The sequence below is a fragment of the Cinclus cinclus genome, chromosome 16 (assembly GCF_963662255.1).
Source record: "Cinclus cinclus chromosome 16, bCinCin1.1, whole genome shotgun sequence".
NCBI classification, from domain to species: domain Eukaryota; kingdom Metazoa; phylum Chordata; class Aves; order Passeriformes; family Cinclidae; genus Cinclus; species Cinclus cinclus.
The window spans coordinates 10,405,547-10,425,329 of NC_085061.1; the positions used below are offsets into that span (position 1 = coordinate 10,405,547).

The 19,783-nt window shown below is 46.2% G+C and overlaps 1 protein-coding gene across 1 annotated transcript; it reads right to left on the reverse strand.

Annotated features, from left to right (window-relative positions):
- Positions 1 to 437: 437 nt before the first annotated feature.
- TELO2 (telomere maintenance 2) lies at positions 438 to 19,596 on the reverse strand. The gene is made up of 20 exons (XM_062503453.1): positions 19,268 to 19,596; positions 18,581 to 18,858; positions 17,973 to 18,041; positions 16,656 to 16,803; positions 16,183 to 16,285; positions 15,378 to 15,446; positions 14,392 to 14,533; positions 12,481 to 12,617; positions 11,666 to 11,754; positions 10,319 to 10,429; positions 9,579 to 9,667; positions 9,242 to 9,339; positions 8,201 to 8,317; positions 7,194 to 7,265; positions 6,497 to 6,667; positions 5,712 to 5,803; positions 4,795 to 4,894; positions 4,222 to 4,286; positions 3,509 to 3,624; positions 438 to 543 (listed from the first exon to the last, which is right to left on the reverse strand). The coding sequence occupies exons 1-20, from the start codon at positions 19,594 to 19,596 to the stop codon at positions 440 to 442; spliced, it is 2,499 nt and encodes an 832-aa protein (XP_062359437.1). The 3' UTR covers positions 438 to 439.
- Positions 19,597 to 19,783: the final 187 nt, after the last annotated feature.

Genomic DNA, 19,783 nt, shown 5'->3' on the forward strand with positions numbered 1-19,783 from the left:
CAGCTGCTCCCCCAAACTCCAGCTGCACGGGGACATGGGAGCCTCCATAAGGGACAGGTCATAGTGGCAAGTGGCCCTCCCCAGCCCTCCTGTTATTTTGACAAGAAGGCTCTGTGAGATCTTCCCTGTATTTTTAGCAGAGTGCTCAGACGTGCCAAGGTTATAAATAGCTGGGGTGGGGGCTGGGGGCGCGTGAGGATGGCAGCATTCGCCTGCTTTCCTGCATCTGTACACGCTGTACCGGATACCCAGAGCTCACTCAATTGGCCTCCACTACAAAGTCCAGATGTCAAGTCAGGCTCGCAGGCTTACAGCTCAGCACCCTCCCCCCTCTTCCTCTCTCCTCCAGCCAGGTGACTGCTGAAAAGGGCCCAGCAGTGCCTGAATACATTCAGCTGCCAAAGAGCACAAGGTAAAGGTCATATCTGTTACCCTTCAACTAGGAAGGAACAGCTTCAAGTTTCTTTTTCAGGTTCTCCATTAGCAGCAAGTTCTGTAGAGCCAGCCTTCTGCAGTCCCCATCAGGGTCTTTCTCCATCACATCTGCAAAAGAAGCAGATACTGTTAAATGGAGAATGGGAAAAAGTCCCCTTAACATTTCTCACTGTTACTGACAATCACAGAACTGAACAACAGTGTTTGCACCTACGGCTGGGCTGGACACCAGCACTTACAGGAACTGCATTAGGCCAGAAGGGAGAGATGCATAAATGTGATCACGTAAAGTAGCATGAGTTCAGACAAGCCCTGACTGCCACATGGGATATTGTTCCAGACTTGTAAGAGAAACAAATAGTCAGTTGGTCTGAAACACTACAGAAACTGCCTGACCTTGGATCCCATGGGATAATCTCTGTGCCAGAATTTGTACTTGGCACCTTGAGCTTCACAAAAGCTTTGTACAGCTGAACTACAAGTGTGAATGAAGTCTGCAGTTAGAAATCCACTTTCTCCAAAGTCTAAAGTCTCTACTCTGCCATTCTTGCAATCTAAAATGGTCAGGGCTCCTTCCTGAATTTGGGGTCGTGATGCATTCCAATGGGGAAAGAAGGAGACAGGCCCCAGTGTTCAGCATATTCTCCACTCTGAGAGACCAGTCTTCTGATAAATGAGTTCCATACTTCTCACAGCACGTAAGGGCAGTGTGAGGCTGTTCCCAGCAGCTGTTATTTCAGGGGCCCTTAATGGGACTGCAAAATAACAATCAGGATGCATGCAGGATGTCTGAGCAGGGGAGCCTGGAAGAGCAGGGAGCCTGTGTGAGGATATCCTGTACGCACAAACAGTGTGCTGGGAGCCTGGCACTGTCAGACCAAACACATGACTCATGTCACTGAAGCAGGGCTATTTATAATGCAGGGAGAGCTGCACCCTGCTGCTTCCATACTCCCTTGGCAGAAGGCAAAAAGGGAGGTTGCAAGGCAGATTGGAACAAGCTCAAAAGCTCAGAGTGCTGTTGGTGCTCTTTCTGTTCCATGAGCATGGACCTGGCACTGCTGGCACTGCATGGAAGGCACAAGGCACCAGAGTATTCCTGTTGGCCCTGTCATAAACCACACTTACCCATGACCTAGCTGCACAGCACTTGCAAGGGGTGGGGAATTCCCTCAAAGGCAGCTGCTGAGGAATCAAAGGGACCATTTCCTAGAAGCGTTTAGGTATTCCCTCCCTCCCCCAAGAAGGATCAGGCTGCTCAACAGAAAGTCTAACATGGCAATTAAGGGCAATGATGGACAAGTCCAAAGTGGATTCTCACCTCTCTCCATAGCTGATATGTCCCAAAGCATGCAGTAAGTAGACAGTGCCAGGCCTGCAGCCAACAGGCTGAAGGGGCAGCAGTCAGTCATAGGACACACTAGAGCAGTTTGCAGGGGTCCTGATGCAACAACAAACTGAAAGTGGATTTCTACTGTGGATTTCTACTAAGTACTTCATGTGCCACTATCCCACTGTTCTCACCGTGCTCTGGCCACAGCAGGAGAAACACAGATGCTTTAAGCTGAAACCTGAATTGGCTAAAAGGCACAGTTGTCAAGGTTCCCATGCAGGACAGCTTGCCATTCCCAGCTACAGCACAGCTAATACATGACACCTCTTGCAAATTTTGTCTGGAAGAGTCATGAAGCAACAGCCAAGTCCATGAGCTCAGATCTGTGATTCAGTCACAGAAGCAGGTTCCTAGTGCCAGACTTGACCTGTTGGAGTGGAGTAGCAGTACCTCCCTGCACAACCTCTTCCCCAACAGCCTTACAATAAATAGCAAAGGCACAGCCCAAGAAGCTGGTGTGTTTCAGGAAGCAGCTCCAGAAGCCCTTTAAATTGCACCTGACCATATGCAAAGCTGAATTCTTTAAGGCTTCTGAATAACTCCTACAACAACTTTCCTTTCTCTGGTACAACCACAACGGTTATCTTACCCTGCTCGCATTCCCACCAGGAATAACCATGCAGCTTTCATACAAAAGCACTAGACAGGTCTATTACACTACCTACAAGCATGAGGAAATGCTACTAACTTGGTTATCCTCCCCCTCCTCCCCAGAATAACTCACTGAAAACAGATTATGCAAACCCTTGTGCTGGAATTACATTCCTGAAAGGCTTCACTTGGTAACAGCAGTGTTAAATGGAGAGACAAGCAGATTCCTGAGAGCACACTGTGTCATGGGAAAAGTGAAGTCTTCGGCCCCACATGGCAGCTCTCTTCCTTTCAAAGGGCACAGAGCACCCCAGCCTGCCAGGATCACAGGCCAGCTGAGTCAGTGTTGCTTCCTGCTTGCTCCCTGTGGGAAGCAACTCACCAAGAGTGAGAATGGTGAAGGAAACCAGACCAAGGAATCACAAGAATCACCCTCAGAACACAGTGAAGGGCTTCAGTGTTACTTCTTTTCCCTCCAGCTCACTGCAGTACCTGAGTACTGATCTGTGCAGCTCCAGCCTGCCAGAACCCACAGACACAGCTTGTGTTGACCTAACATGTGCCAGGTACAGCATTCAAAGTAATGTGCTGTCTTTTGTAGCTTTTTCTTTCCATCAACAATAGAAAACTAGAGACTGGACCATGCTCCTCTTCCTCCTGTTTTTTAGCTCTAACAACATCCCCCTCATGAGTGCATGGTGTAAACAGGCTGTACAAGCTTTGTGTATTACTGCTGACCAAAGTCACTGTCTGGGTGTAACAGGCAACATGACAACACTTCCTGCAGCTTCAAGAGGTGGGTGGTTGGCTGCTCAGACAGAGAAAGGGGGGCACAGACTGACTTTGTGGATTTTTCTGGGTGGCCTGTGAGGATAGTACCAGTGTGTAATGCCATACCCAGCTCTTGGTTCATGACTCAGGTGCCCCAGTGCTGCATCCCTACAGCACATGTGGTGCTCTACTTGCTGATCATGCAGACCTCTGGTGCACAATGCCAGGACATCACTGCTGCCATCACAATTAAAGAGATGCTGCACAAAGACTGCACCACTAACCAGAAAAGCACTGATGTACCCCACCACATCTTACCTCCCAGCCAGGACTGAGTCTCCAACAGCTCCTCTGTCATGTCTGCCAGAATCTGCTCCATAGGGACACTGAGGAGAAGGGAGGAGATACAGGACAAAAGGCCCTGGCGCACGTACCTGTGGACAAAGACTGAACTGGTTAAGAGCCTGCAGCTTCATGCTCTGCATTGACTTTCTCATCTCAGGGGCTCTCCAGTTTCAAATGGCATGATGACTTTTGCTACATTCCTGCTGCTTAGGGGTGTAATCTAGCAGTGTGCCCCACATACAGAGCCCCTGCCATGCTGTGCACAGGAATCTAGCACAATTCAGAGTCCTGGACACATCTGAGAGCAAAACAGAAATTGGATATTTACAGACTTTTGGCTACATGTCTTAATTCCTTTCCAAGACTGAATGCTAGAATTGAATCTGAAGTTTTCTGAGCTCCCTAAATAAACACAGATGAAACTATCACATGGACAGGTGGTCAGGAAATTTGACAAACTTTCCATAGGTAATGGCTGTACTGCCACACTGGAAGACACCAGCAAAGTTCATATGTTGGGCTTGCATTAAACTCAATCATAAGAACACACAGCTGGAGGAGAGCAAAAAGTAAATGCCTTAAGTCACTGACAATCTGAGCCAGATGCTTATCTTGCACAAACTATGACTGGAGGCTGGCTCACAGCTGATCTTTAAAAATGAGAGCATACAACTACAGTAACTCACGAGTCCGTGTGGAAACGTAGTGCCCAAACAAACTCCAGCAGTGCCTTTCCCATTGCTGTCACTGCCTGCAAAAGAGGATTGTGACAGCATCACTGAACACCATCCACACTGTCCTGTAGAGCTGGGCCTTGAGACAAACTGCTCATCAAATCAGAGCGTGTCCTGAGCTGGAAGGGACCCACAAGGGTCACGAATCCAACTCCTGCCCAGCACAGGACACCCCAACAATCCCATCATGTGCCTGGGAGTGTCGTCCAAATGCTTGAACAAAGGTTTTGTTAAGATCAGTTCTACAGCTGAATTTATTTTACAGATGGGAAACTGGCAGTGAAGTGAAATAATATGCCCAACTGCCCCCAGGAAGTTGACAAGAAGCAAATTAGTGCACAAGTGGCTCAAATCCCATGACTTTTTTCTGACCAGTTCTTCCCAGCCCATTTCACAACTTCTCAGCCCACTCAACTCCAACTTGCTGCCAGTCTCAGTGCAACAGGCTCTGAAGCACATGGCTGTTCTAGGAGGCACCTCAGGTTCCCAGGCTGGAAGTCACCCCTGCTCTCTGCCCTTCCTTACCACAGTGTTGACAGCCAAGTACATCAGGACTGCTAAAGTGTGGACCAGTCTTCCAAGGACTAAGTGATCTTCCCCCAGAAGATCAAATGTTGTTAAAGGCCTGCAAGTGCAAGACAGAGTTGTGTAGCAGTGAGAAGGCTGATCAGTGCCTCTTTGCAACAGTCAGGAGGTCATGGAGGGGGAATCATCCCCAGAAGCCTGAATCCCTACAACAGTCATTATACAGGCACTACCAGGTTAACAGAGATCAGAACTGTTTGCTCTCTCTTTTCTCCCAGATGTAGTCTCCCAGTATCTCCCAGAGCAATATCCTGTATTCATGCAGCAGGTATCACACATTCTACCAACGGGCTTTACTTGGAAACACCTATAGGCAAGAGCTGTCCCCACTGCCATACCATTACAACTGGTATTACAATAATCTTGGTTATCATGGAACCGATTACTCAGCCTTCCTTAGGTTTACAAAGACATAAGAGACTGACAATAAACTATGTCCTGTGTTCTATACGGTGGCCTCAGAGACCAGTGCAGGTGATAGGCCCAACCTGAGACAGAGTTAACTTTGGTTCAAGACTGCAGTCTGAGCTCCGTGGTTTGTATGAACCTCCCACAGTAGAGGCTCAGTATTGGTGCAGGACTGCCAGAATTACTTACCTGTGTACCTGCTGATATATCTTCACTTCTGCAGGGTCCTGCATATTCCTGCCCTACAAGACTTCAAAGGGTAGGTCCAAGAGACTACAACCCTCTCCTCCCCAAGCTTTGTGAAGGACCCAAGTGTCAGTGTGGTATCACTGGGCTCCTGCACAGCTCCTGGGCTGTAGCCTGCTGCTCTGAGCCTAGCAGGACAAGCAGAAATGTTCACTCTGGCAGCTGCCATGCTCACATCCCACATCTAAAGTGTTCACACTCACCTGTCAAAGTGCTGAATCAATGGGAAAAAGAAATATCCAGCAACAGAATTGAACTCATTTGGGCAGGAAGCCAGTTCCACACAAGACTGACCCTGTCCAAGAGAAAAATAAAGTCTAGGCACAAGATACAGCACTGCCAGCTCTTCCACTTCACTGGACACTGTCAAGACTACAGATTCCTTGCAGCAAGCCCATCATCAACCACTGCTTGTACACCTTGGGCAACCAGTTTCCCAACTGGATTGCCCACTTCCAACTTCAGATCTTCTCCACATCTGAACATTTCAATACAATATACCTCAGTACTGCTCACTTAGATATAAGGAACAATAACATGCAAGGGATAAAGGAGTTTTGGAAGGAAAACTCTCCAGGCTGAACCACAGGGGAATTCTGGAAACTAGGAAAGTGGCATCAGTTTATCTCTCTGGAATATAGGAAGGCTGAGACAGTGTAGTCCAGAGGCAGCTAGTCTGATGGAGGCCCTGCGATCTGAGGTGCAGTCACAGCTCCCTGCAGTGGCCACACAAGCTCAGAACAACAATTATCCCTCAAAGCCAGGTAAGGAATTTCAGGTTTATCTTCCTCTCCCTGCTAGGAGAGGACTACAGGTGTGGGTACTCTGCACCAAAATACTCAGACTCCGTAACTTCAAATATATATCTGATTTTCCTTTGGATTGGGTCCATTTTCACAGGTATTTTGCTCTTTCCAGACAGAACATACAGCAGCTCCAAGTGTCCCTATTTTTGGTGGATTTGACATTAGTTTGCTCCTAGCCTCACCGTAGTAAATCTCCGAGTCTTGCTTTTGATCCTCTCATCAACAATTCTTCTCCAGTCCTTAGAGCTGTCACTTCCTGGAAGGAGCTGGATACAAGGCTTTTGGGCACCAGAATGCTTGGTCTTCCCATGAAATTTGGGACAGGACAATTCCTGAGCTGCCAAAACCAATACCTAGATAAAACAGACAGAGGCTCAGTTAAAAAGGGTAATCCCTAGGGAACAACAGCATCACCAGCATCCAAACTGACAGAAGCAACAAGGCAGAAAGGCACAACAGTTACAGAGTGAAGAACAGCAGGAAACTGACCTCCACGAGCCACCTGGCTCTGAGGTACTGACTGAGCACTTGGTCACTTAGCCCTGAAATAGAGCAGTGGCTCCTTCTTCAGACACAAGTGTGGAAGGAGTCACAGACAGATTGCTGTCTTCCAGAAAGGGAAGATAAAACAGATTGATGATGTGAAAGTAAACTGTGGCTTGTCCCAGGCAAATGCCCAACACATGCTCTGCATTCTGTGGGGAAGAATCCCTGTGTGATGGAGTGCAGCAGGGTTAGGAACAAGAGGGAGACACACACAAATAGTAATCTAAGAGATTCCCATGCTTCTGCCTTCTCCCATGAGGCATAAAAGGCAACCCCATTACACCTCAGCACTGGTGCAACAGACAGAAGGAACTGGGAAGTGAGAGCACTCACATCAAGGATGTCCATACGCTGACGGAGACTGTAGTTCAGAGAGTAGAACTGGGAGGTCAAGTACTTTGCAACCTGTATAGAAAAATCAGGGTACAATGAACACAGACCCAGGCTAGAAACAGCATTCCCATTAACTCTAAAAGCATTTAATTTCACAGGTTCTGCTTCCTGTTAGTTAACAGCAAGCCTCCAAGAGAAGGGAAGAAACGTGAAGTGTAAATGGGAAATTCAGACACTTCCACTTCTAGGTTCTCCCAGAAGAACTAAATGACAGATGAGACTGCATCATTCTTCTCTCCCTTCTATGCAGAGGTACCCAAACAACTACCACAGCAGCCAGGAGACCTCACTGTGGTCTTTTAGTACTTAAAGACAATTATAGGAAAGATGGAGGGACATTTCTTACTGGGGCCTGGCTAGCATGAAGGATAAAGGTGTTAAACTGGCAGAGTGTAGATCTAGATTGGATATTAGGAAGGCATTCTTCCCTGTGAGGGTGCCCAGAGAAGCTGTGGCTGCCCCTGGATCCCTGGAAGTGTCCAGGGCCAGGCTGGACAGGGCTTGGAGCAACCTGGGATACTGGAAGGTGTCCCTGCCTATGGCAGGGGGTTGAAATGAGATGGGTTTTAAAGATCCTTTCCCACCCAAAACAGTCCGTGATTCCCTGTTTACAGTCACCAGTCAGGTCTTTCTCTGTAGAAGCCCTTTGTGCCTCAGCTTCCCTCTACGTCAAACCCTTCAGTACAACAGGTCTTTATCTGATCTGCTTTGTCAGGTGCATGCAAGGGAACAGCTTCCAAGCAGTTCCTCCACTCTGACAGGGTTTTCCTTTTCCTATTGGTTCAGTCATTCCTTGCAGGCTCTTCAGCAGCATAAATGCTGTTAGACCTGAACTACCTGTTCTGCCACTCTGACAGTTCCCTCTATCAAATGAGAAAGAGACTTCAGCTGCTTCAGTTTTTGCCTGTGCCTCAGCTGGAAAAAGGAAAATAGTAGGAAGAACTCACAGGTATTGGGTCTGTGGTTAAAACAGCTACTTGAGCTCTTTGACGGAGCTCCTCAAAGCCTTCAATGCAGGTCTTCTCCTCCAGATGCAATAATATTTTTGCCAGCTCCACACTAACCTGCTCAATATATGAAAAAATGAATCAAAATCCTGATGGTGTTTTGGTTTTTGCCTCACAGGAGTTATGGACCACTTCTAATGTTTAAACAAAGACAAGGAGGTATTCTGTTTAGGCAACATGTCCAATCCTTAGGAGGGAGAGAAAACATATTAAGCCTAATGTCATCAGACTTATTTCTGAAAACCCTAAACAGATCCTCCATCTGCCAATTCTCTGTCCACATTTCACCTGGGCTTTATGAAGAAGTGTAGCATCATGACAAAGAATGAATTGTCACTGTAACAGATGGGTTACAGGGTACAGTAGCACAGCCTTCTCTTTCTCAGCTGGTGTCTCTGACACTATCAAATGTTCACTAGCAGGCAGTGGTGAGCACTCTTCTTCACACAGTGACCTTGTCCCACGTTCTTCTCCCTGAGTTTTTCATCTTGACCAGTACAATCCAACTACTCCCTCCACAAGACATTATGCTTGTACAAGCAAATAGGGAAAACACATTTGATTTTGCCTCCATTTTCATTGGGGAATAACAATTAAATTGAATTTCAATTCAAAATCCAAAATGGCTGCTCTGTAATCTGCATTTCTAGTGTTTTTCCTGCCCAGCACAAAGCCTGGAGCTTCTTCACACTGGCAAGCACTCCTTGTAGGATGTTCCATTTTGAGCACTGGAGCTGTGAGACGGAAGGGTGCTGCCAGCACTTCTGTTGCTTCTCTGTTCCACTGTGCTCTATAACCTCAACTTCAAGGCAACTATTTCCTTCTACTTCCAAACTGAAAGCTTGTGAATGTGTACCTTTAAGCCAGCTACACATTAGCCTGGCCTTCTGCTCCATTGGCATGTTTAGTCTCCGCATGACAGCAAAGGGATAGCCCCTCTGGCAATGCAGCCCTCTGGTAACCTAGATCAGAATACTTCACCTCTCTTGCTGCTGCTGGATTCTTCCGTACCAAGCTCTCAAGGGCCTTGACTGTAGCTTCCCATTTGTTCACATCTTCAGATCTTGATCCAGTCAGAACTGAAATCAAAAGACAAACAAAAGTTTTTAACAGAATGGCTGTATTTGGCTATATACCAAATTTCCTTCTGCCTATCATTTGTTTTGGTATAGACGCTCAGCATGACCAGCATTAGGAACTACACTGAAATTACTCAAAAATTCTACAGCTTCTTCAATTAGATCAGAAAAAATAAACCTACACAGTTCACTCTCCGAGCTCAGTAAGAAACAGATGAAGACAGCCCAAAATCTCCTACCCTCAATACAGTCTCGGATATACACAGGAGCCTTAATTTTTAGCTCTTTATCCTCAGACATGTCATAAGGGATGAGGTCGTCATCATCACTGTAAAAGAAATAAAGGCAGGGGTTAGTTTATGGGGTGTATATGTCCTTGCTTTCCCAGACAGCCACACAAAAAGAACCAGTGCATACACTGTTATAACCTCATCACCCCTGTATCACTCAGCAGCACTGCTTAAGCCTGGCCTGAGAGGGATCCTTAGGCATTCTAGGGAAAGAGCAGTTCTGTGATCAGATCTGGAACTGCATGACCTGGTCAAGTACAGGAAGGAGTTAACTGACCAAGAGACTAGAAACAGACTCTTGAGATTTGATTACAGATATAGATAGATAGATAGATAGATAGATAGATAGATAGATAGACAGACAGATAGATAGATAGATATAGATATATTTCTTTATATAGTGAGAGAATAAAGCAGATCCACCATCAAAATGGGTAAATACATTCACAATTTCCAAGAAATATACATCTAAGTCAAACAGAACAAATACAGTGGCTGCACGCAACGCAGGCATTGCCTAATTTATTGACAAGTGCAATTTCCTATGCAAAGCCCTGCTCTGCTGCAAACCACTCAGCTGAACAGGGTCAGAAATCAGAACAATTGCCAAGAAATGCAGGTACAGATAGATGCTTTCCCCCCACATCTGCCATTTATTTTCCATTTCCTCCCTGTTTCTTGCCCCATACCTGTCAAGCTCAGCATCTGACTCTTCATCTGGCATCACAGGGGCTGCTGTATGAGATTTCTCATTACTCTCTGGTACCAATGGCACTGCAGCACCTGTTTTCTCATTCCTGCTGTGAGGAACAAGCAATTTTAAAATGCATACAGTAATAGTTCTTACAACAAAGAAGCTACCCACCCTACCAATCCTTGCTGCCTAAATAGAACAGCAGATAATCATTCCTGCTGCAGTTTCACATTCAGCTTGGCTGACACAAAGAACAAAGTACTGGGAAGGAGAATGGAGTAAGGGAAGAAAAGAACCAGAATCTTCTAACATAAGAGCAATGGATAAAAAAAAATTAAACTGGCTAGTTTGATGTGTTCCCCTGAACAATATCTGGGACTGCTAAGGAAAGACTCCAATAACCAGATCACAGTGACTTGCACCAGATTTTAAACTGTTAATGAAACTGAAATGAAAGTAGGTTTAGATTGGATAATAGGAAGAAATTCTTCCCTGTCATGGTGATGGAGCCCTGGCACAGGGTGCCCAGAGAAGCTGTCGCTGCCCCATCCCTGGAAGTTCAAGGCCAGGTTGGACAGGGCTTGGAGCAACCTGGGATAGTAGGAGATGTCCCTGCCCATGGCAGGTGTGGAATGGGATGGACTTTAAGGTCCCTTCAAACCCAAACCATTCCATGACTCTTCAAAATGGGAAAAAACCATTTTTAACCATTGCTAGGTCTTGCATAGGATGAATACAATAATTGGGAATATTTTTTCTGTCTCTACCTATTTCTTTGGCATTGTCCTTTCATCTCTCTGATTCTCAAAAGCTGCCTCTAACAGCTGTCTATGCTGATAATCCCCCTAAAGTGGGATCTATAATTTTTTTGTACTTCTCTGGAGTGCTGGACAGCTTCATCCGCTAATAACATAAAGTGTTTCACTCCCTTGCTGATCAAACAGTGCTTTAAAGAGCCCCAGCTCTGGAAGTTATGAGCACTGAAGAGCCAGTCTTTAGAGTGACAGACACAGTAGATTTTTGTCATGGGTGAATGGGCTGGGGGCATACAGCACAAATACCAGATTTCCAAGAAGCAAACAGAAATGCCCATTTGATTCTACACAAGGGAATACAAGACGCCTACACCACAGTTTTACAACACGCAACTATCAACAGGCAATTTTAATATACACTACCAACTGAATTACCAATGTAATTAAATCACATTGCAAGAAGGTGATGCATTATGATGTTCAAGAATACATAAAACATCTTGAATACCATACACAGTTCTTGTGTGTAATGAGAAAAAGGCATGGAAAAGGGCAAGAAGATGGCATGAATAATAGCAATAACTTACTCATCATCGGGAAGACTGGGGACAACACAGAATGATGGAGTCTGCACCAGAAGTGACTTCAATTCTCTTGTTTCATCGTCTTCTTCATACTAGACATACAGAATAACTGTTGCTGCACTCTATTACTTACTGCAAATACACCCAGCATTCAACATTTCACCCTTGTACTGCACATGGACTAAAATCATGAGCAGATGAACCCTCACCAATCCTGTTTCAATCCCTGTGCTGCCAGCAGCAGGCAGCTGCAATCTTTGTCCTTATATTTAAGAGTAGTACCTGATGACACCTTGTCTGAAAGTTATTTCCATCTTTCAAACATTTAATAAATGGCAATGTGACAGGAGGAATGTGACAGGCTTTTAAAGAATTAATGTGATTTAATCACATAAGATAAGTCACATAAACTCTACTGGAAAGAACAGAGTACATATCTCCACATCAGTCTTGAAAATCCCAGCTCAGAACAGGTGTTCCCACCATGTCAGGGACTGAATGCTCTCCACTGCTTTAGGTTTGAAGTTCCCTCTCAACTCCTAAAACCCCGATTCTGATTCCCTCATGCAGTAAGATAAACTTTAATTACCAAGTTTATCCCAACCTCTGCCAGCAGATTGCACTCCTGAAGTGACTCAGCCACCTGACCATTACAATACAACTACTTTTTTGTAAACAGATTCTCTCTTTTTGAAGGTGTGACTACCTTTCCTTATTTCCAGATAAAAAAGTGCTATAATGCCCTGGATCATCTGGTTTAAAGCTTTTACTTCCTCTAAGCCCAGCACACCAGTCATAAATTTCACTGAAACCTTCACCTCAAACTTCAGAACAGGCCCCTCAGTGTTTATTTTCAAGCTGATGGCCTCTGCCACCACCATGCCCAGACGCCGTAGTTGTGGCAGACTGCTGTCCAAGTGGCACTGCACACCCTCCATCATGCTTGTCAGAAGCTCTGAAACAAACAACAACACAAATTTGAAATTCTGAAACAGTGGCAGAAACAAACACCCATCTTTATGTGTTTCCCTGAGGGCAGCTTTACCCACTCACCACCCAATAATGCATAGAAAGGATCCCTGAACTGTGGCTTCCCTCCCTGAAGTGTCAGTGTTGCCCTTCAGCACCAGCACAGCAAATCCACACCCTTCCACAGGGTACAAAGTCAACAAAATGTTACAATATATTCTAAATTTGCAATATTTTGGTTTTCACTGAAACAAAAACGGATGGTAAATCAATCCTTAGTTTGGTTCTAGAGTGCTTCAGAGTCACTTAAATAAATGTCATGTTTTGAGGACACTACAAGTTCTGACCAGTACAACAATCACATAGGTACAGGTATTTGCCCAACTTTGGATATGTTCAAACAGGCAGATAACACAAGTATTTCTCAGCCTTCAGGGAATACTGGTTACCAGCTGTAAGAGATGGTCCAAAGTTTCCCTCATTTGCCTCACAACCATCGCAAGAAGACCTCGGTGGACCCCACTTGCTTCAGACAGGAGTTCTTGCCTGGCAAAGGTGGATGCTCACCAAGGAACTGTTTATAGATACCATACTGTACCATACTTACTTCTCTAAGCATAAATCTTCCCCACCTCTTGGCCAGACACCATTCGCATTGGGAGAAAGACTATAAAAGGTGACTCTTTGGAGAAGCCTTTTGAGATCTCCCCACAGAAGGAAGACCCATCTGTTGGCTGCAGACCACGAGGACGTTGTCCCATCTGTTGGTAGCTATTTCCCATCCCCTCTTTCTTCTCTCTCTTTTCTCCTCTACCCTGTTTCCTTTATCTTTCCCCTTCTATCACATAACTGAGTTGTTAGCACCAAAAAAGTGCTCTGCTGCGAGTGTATTGAAGCATGCTGTTGTCCCTGCTGTGTCTTTTGTACCTCGAGATCAAATGAACCATCACGACCCCCGCCTGTACTGGTGGATCAAGACACCAGCTTCACCAGGCAGGCTTACTGTTGTTTGACTGACCTCCTTCATCTCAGAAAGCTTATCTTTTCAACAGCTGTCATATAAAAAACTGACAATAAAACTACAGAACTGGTAATATGTATCAGGTTACTTATTCACTTAAAGAATAATTAATTCTAGAATGAAACAGATGAGCAAGTCCTGAAGTGAACCTCCACATCCCCCCCCATACGTCACACACACACAGAGAATTAATTCTAGACATTGTACAGATTTTTGTTTTTATTGCAATAGAAACAGAGATGTCAGGCCAGGACCCCTGTGTGCTATGCACTGTGTGAGCACAGAACTGGAGGTCTATGCCAGTGTCTAACCTGCTCACTTCACACTGAGGAATGCCCATGGACTGTCAGACACCAAGCTAACAGCTTTTTATCCCGCAATACCTTCCCTGCCTCTCTGGAGCTGCACCCATGCTCCAAGCCTGTAAATTACAAATCATTCCTCACACAAGTGCCAGAGTCAGTCCTTTTCTTCCTGTGACAAGACTTCAGGGTTTTTAAACCACTGCTTGTGTAAGAACCTTAAGGCAAAGACAGGCCTTCTTCAATTCCATAACCTAAAGTTATGCACTTGGAATTCTATCATATAAATGTTAAAGAGGATTCCAGCCGGTTACCCCATTTGCCAAGGTGAAAGTTGGACAATTCTGCTTATCCACAGATCAAAACAAGATATTTTTCTACTCATAGTAAGACACTCTGCTAAACAAATCTAAGCCCTGCTTCTCACATAGCCTCACCTTGTCTGCAGCTCTCAATTTCAGGCTCCTTCAGGTGGGAGAGGCAGATGAGGATGGCCTTGCTAATGTACAGCTGCTGCTCAGCTGGGGAGTGTTTCACAGCACTGCTGCTGCTCCAGGTCTCCAATAGCTCCTGCAGCACCTAAATCAGAGAACTCAGATTGGTCTGAAATGGATCTTCTCTATACAGAGGTACTTTTCGAAGCACGTTTTTACTCTCCCTACAAAGAGGGTAAAAAAATGCAAATTTTGTATTTTGGGGCCCAAAATGTACTGTGTTTGACCACCCAAGAACTGCACTTTCATTTAAGATATTTTTAAATATAATGGGCTTTTAAATTTAAAAGTGATGTTTATTTCTCCTTAATAAATACTATATGCAAAGCACTATGTATTATTATCAAAAAGCAGTATGATATTCTAAGGTTTTATCTGTGTTTAGTTAAATTTTAGATAACTGTCAGAACTTCCGTATCATTTTAGAACACGTAAACAGTGGGAAAAATAATAATTTGACAAAATTGCAGGGATTTCCAGATATACAGATTTTATAGAAGTTTCATCACATTGCTGACTTGGAGAGGCAAAATATCTGCCACCATCCCTGCTGAAGAAAATGTGCATGAGAGAGATTCTGAAACATCAACCGTTTGGTAAACAACTTGATCCCTTGCTGCCATGTGCCCAGCCACATAAACAGCATGACTGAGGAAGCTGAGAAGGACAGAGGACATGGGACATCAGTCAGAACCCAAGCCTCACTAGTTTTGCTACTTGAAAGACAATTTACCAATTACACATGAAAAAATAATGCCAGCAGTGCAGAAAGCAAGCTTTGATTCATTTATCACAGTTTACTTGGGATATGGCTGGGATTCCTTCATTCTCATGAAAGCAAACAAAATCTGAGAGAAGCACCAAAATTGTGCACCCCTAGACACACACAGAGTACATTGTTCCCATTCAGACACCTCAGTGAACCTTACTCTGAACAACAAGGTGCGCCGGAGGCTGTCCAGGGACAGGTAGCCAAGGAGGTTCTGCAGCATTGCTGTCTGCAAGGAAAACCACAACTCCTGCTTCAACTGGACAAAAAGCTGTCATCCAGCAATAACAAGAGTCTGGGTTTATTTACTATGATTAAACCTCATTCTGAAGGACTGGTTGACAACATTCAGAGACAGAAAAGCAAACTAATTTTAAAAAAACAAACAAGCAAGCATGACAAAATACATGGAAAACCATGACAGAAATACAGTACAGTATTTTACCAACAAAACCAGCAGAGTCCCAGGCAAACATAGAACTCATGAAGCCTAAAGAACATCTCCCACAACAGCCTCACAAGCCACAGTAGAGCTCCTAACACCCTGAGACAAACTTAGGTGCACAGGAAAAATCCCAACAGTCTGTCTCATGTCTTTGATCTAATTCTTATCCCTGAGGGCAGATCCTGGCTGTCTCAATCTACTCTTTCAGATTCTAAAATAACTAAATGCCTTCAGCAACCCAGAATTCTGAAACTGTGCAAATAATCACTTGGTTCCAGAGGAGTACAGTAATTCTGCTAACCACCACTGACCCTGAGAGAACACATGAATCCCATGATTTCAAAGCTACTGTTCACCACTCCCTCTCTGTTGCACTCTGCTGTAAGTGAACAGCTGCACAAATGTGGGGAGACTGAGGGCTCATTTTGGAATGAAGAGTTAAACTTACTCAAGAAGAGTAAAGCTAAAAACACATTGGGAAAACCCGGCACAACACTGCTGTTCCCCACAGAGTCCTCACCGTATGGCCATACTGCAAGAGCAGCATCTTCTGTGTCACCACAAACTGAGCCTTCTTGTTCTTCACAACCAGGCTCCCCAGCAATCTGGACAAGACATCTGCCCTAACAAGACAATGACAAAACATCAGGAATCCCTGTTATTGTTGTCATGCTGCTCCTAATCATAAGAAAATCTGAGAGCAGCTATGTGAAACCAAGCCTCTAGAATACCTCTAAACTCAGATAGTGAGGCAGTAATGGCAAAGAATGCTTTCACTTGTTTTTCCACTGCATGTCATGATGTAGATACTTCAGAAATGTGTAGGTTCTCCCTAAGAGGCAACAATCAACTACGTTATCCCTTGAGTCTTTTAGGAAATGGCAGTGTAAAAAACCACCTACACAAATACAGCACCTTTCAGAGATTGATTCTGCAAGTATTTGTGACAATTCCTGCCTTTGATGTGGATCAGGGAGAAAGCAGAGTTCTTACCCGGGTGCTCTCTGCACAAAACCAAGGACCACTGCTTCCATCCAGCGGTCTGGCACACATTCCACCAACCGCCAGCATATCCTCTGCCAGATACAGTCTGACTTGGTGAGGTCTGTCAGGCGGGGCACCAAAACTCCCAGAATTTCCTCTGAAGCACAAGAGAAAACAGTAAATACTCCAGATGAGCGGGACTGGTACAACGGCATTTGAGACTGACCTGAGAATTTAAAGATCTTTACAACATGAAGAAATACAATGTACAGTTTTCAACTCCATATTGCTCCTGCACTGGAAATACAACTAGAATCAGGGAATCATTTAGGCTGGAGAAGAACAAGACCATCGAGCCCAACTATAACCCAGCACTGTCAAGGCTAACACTAAACCGTGTCCCCAAATGCCACATCCACGTGGCTTTTAAATCCCTCCACAGATTCAGTGACTCCACCACTACCCTGGGCAGCCTGTTCCAATTCCTGACCACCCTTTCCATGAATCCAAGTTTTCCTTAATATCTAATTGAGATCTTCATGGCACAGTTTGAGGCCATTTCTTCTTGTCCTGTCCCTTGATTCCTGGGAGCAGAGCCTGATCACCACCTGGCTGCACCCTCCTGTTGGAGTTGTGGAGTCAGAAGGTCCCACCGAGCTTCCTTTTCTCCAGGCTGAGCCCCCCCAGATATTCCTCATCAGACTTGTGCTTCAGACCTTCCTCCAGCTCTGTTGCTCTTCTTTGTTCATTCTCAAACAAGAACTGGAGAACTGACTGATAAGAACCACCCTAGGCAGCCTGTGGAACTGGCCAGAATTCCTCATCACAGTAAAGGATCAGAAAAATCTTCCTCCTTCTTCCCCAGCCCTGTTAACTACTGCATTCAGTGGCTTTTAAGTTCTAAGCAAAGCCAGAGCGAAGGCTGCTCCCACAAGAGGTCTACTGCACATGGGCAGGGACTTACACTGGTATTCACAACACTTTCAGACATGAAAAGCACTAAAAGACATTTAGTAGTCATAATCCAAATGGCATAATGAGAATCTCCTCATCCCAATTCTCATCATCCCAATGAGGATGTTCTCTCCATCAGTTTTTGAGAGAACAGGTCCCATTCATATAAGCCAGCAAAAAAGCACCAACATCTACCAGACACAGCTGAGCAGCTTCAGAAAGCCAAGGGCAGCCTGTGCAGCTCAACTCAGAATAGCTCTATATTAACTTGTTGGTCTCCCACTCCTTCCATTGATTATCATCACAGTTATCCTCCCATGCTAATACACTAAAACTTGCCCCCTCCCCAAAAGAGCATGGTAAAACACTCACTTTGCCTTCCATGAATGCACACCTTCCCCAGGACATGAGAAACAAAAGAGATGGAGCAGTCCAAGCCACCTAGGATAAAACAGACATGAGCTTAAACAAGCATGGCACCAGCATCCTCCAACCAACCTTCAGGAGGAGGTGCAGAGACTTCCACAAGTGTTGAATTCTGAAAACACATTAACTTTTTATCTTCGATCATCATCTCCTCCCCCCTCCACTACTGGCCTTCAGGCAGAAACCAGCATTCAGTATTAGTTACAGTGACAGGCAGAAAGCTAAAGCAGCTCAGTCTCACGTTAATGCAATGCCACTAGTTGATTCAGTACCACTCTCATCTCCCAAACAATTCCTTCAGCACACACCAAGTGACCACAACTAAGCTTTAGCAACAGAAGATGCTCTTTAATTGCTTTCAGTGTATTCCAAAAGGCCTCAGCCATCTTCCTCATTCCTGGGACTTTATGCTTGAAGGATAACCTGAAGGAGGAACATGAGGCTCTGCAACACTAATCATGTATCTGTATTTCAAGCAGCAGCCCTGGGGTCCACACACAAAACACTTCTTCAGAAAACACAACCCTACAGTACAGTCACCCTTGCAGCCTTACCTCGCAGAGAATCAGAGATCTTCTCTAGCACCTGGAGAACTGCATCACCCAGGAGAGGGAAGTAGTTCTGTGGGAAGAACACTGGTGGGTTTTTCCCCTGGAGTTTATTGCTCACATGCTCGGGCAAACTCACAATCTTGTTGAGCAGGGCGTCCTGCAGCTCCAGGCAGCCCGCCTGCGCCTGATGCTGACAGACCTCCCACAGTAACGCTGACAACCGGCCCTTCTGCAGGAACTGCTCCAGGACCTCAACTACCTCCCTCGCGTCAAGGCCAGAGCTGGAAGAAAATAACTGTAAGTTCCTGCCTCTTTTAAATGGCAAAAATAAGATTTGCATACTACTGCTTTTCTGTTGTGGGATCACCACTGAAACGCCTCTTTTCTGTTACACCGATTAAAAAAAACAAAATCCAATTAAAGCGATTTTAGTATCATTTTATCTGAAGATTCCTCGGCTCCAAACATTCCGGACCTTCAACTGCCTGGACTGCAAGAGCTCTGTGACTCTGCGGGACGAACAGCATCGAGCTGTGTCTGAAGGCACTCACGGCGGGGAAAGGGCTGCCCGCGCTCACCCAATCTCCGTCCCCCTCCGCACTGCAGCCCAGCTAAGGCACCCCTGCTGCGCGCCGAGACCAGCCCTGGGGAACCCCAGCCCGTCAGCCTGCCCCGGTGAGCCGGACTGACCCCGCGGAGCCAAGGGCCTCCAGCAAGACGCAGAGAACAAGGCTGGGCGGGCCCTCCAGGAAACAGCGCTGCCACACGCCCTCGGGCCGCGCCGCGCCAGGCGCCCGGGCCAGGCTGCGCAGGAAGGCGTCGAACAGCGCCCGCTCCCGCTCCCCGAGAGCTGCTGGACCGCCTGCCGCCGCCAGAGCAGCGGGCACCGCGTCCAGAGCCGCTGCCAGCTCCTCCGCGGCCCCGGCCCGGCCCAGAGCCCTCACTGCCTCCCGCAGGATGGGCCCCAGCCCCGGGTCCAGAGCGAGGCCCGGCCGCGGCTGCACCACCGCCACCGCCATTGCACTGAAGGGAGCGCGCAACGGCCCCCTTCCGTCTGCTCTGAGGATCAGCCAATGAGCGGCGGCAGCTCTGCGCGGCAGCCAATGAGCGACGCCAGCCCACGGAATAAAGTTGGGGGGCGGGGGGAACAAGCACCGCCCACCCCACAAGGAGGCAGCGCCTTAGGCCGCCCGGCCCCGCACCGGC

Bases quoted from the DNA above. Each gene is read 5' to 3' on its own strand.
- TELO2 (XM_062503453.1), bottom strand. From the start codon at position 19,596: ATGGCGGTGGCGGTGGTGCAGCCGCGGCCGGGCCTCGCTCTGGACCCG. The intron at 12,618-14,391 runs GTGAGGCTATGT...TGTTTGTTTCAG, and splicing joins AATTGAGAGCTGCAGACAAG to AGCTTCTGACAAGCATGATG. The intron at 8,318-9,241 runs GTGAAGTATTCT...TATATTGAGCAG, and splicing joins ATCCAGCAGCAGCAAGAGAG to GTTAGTGTGGAGCTGGCAAA.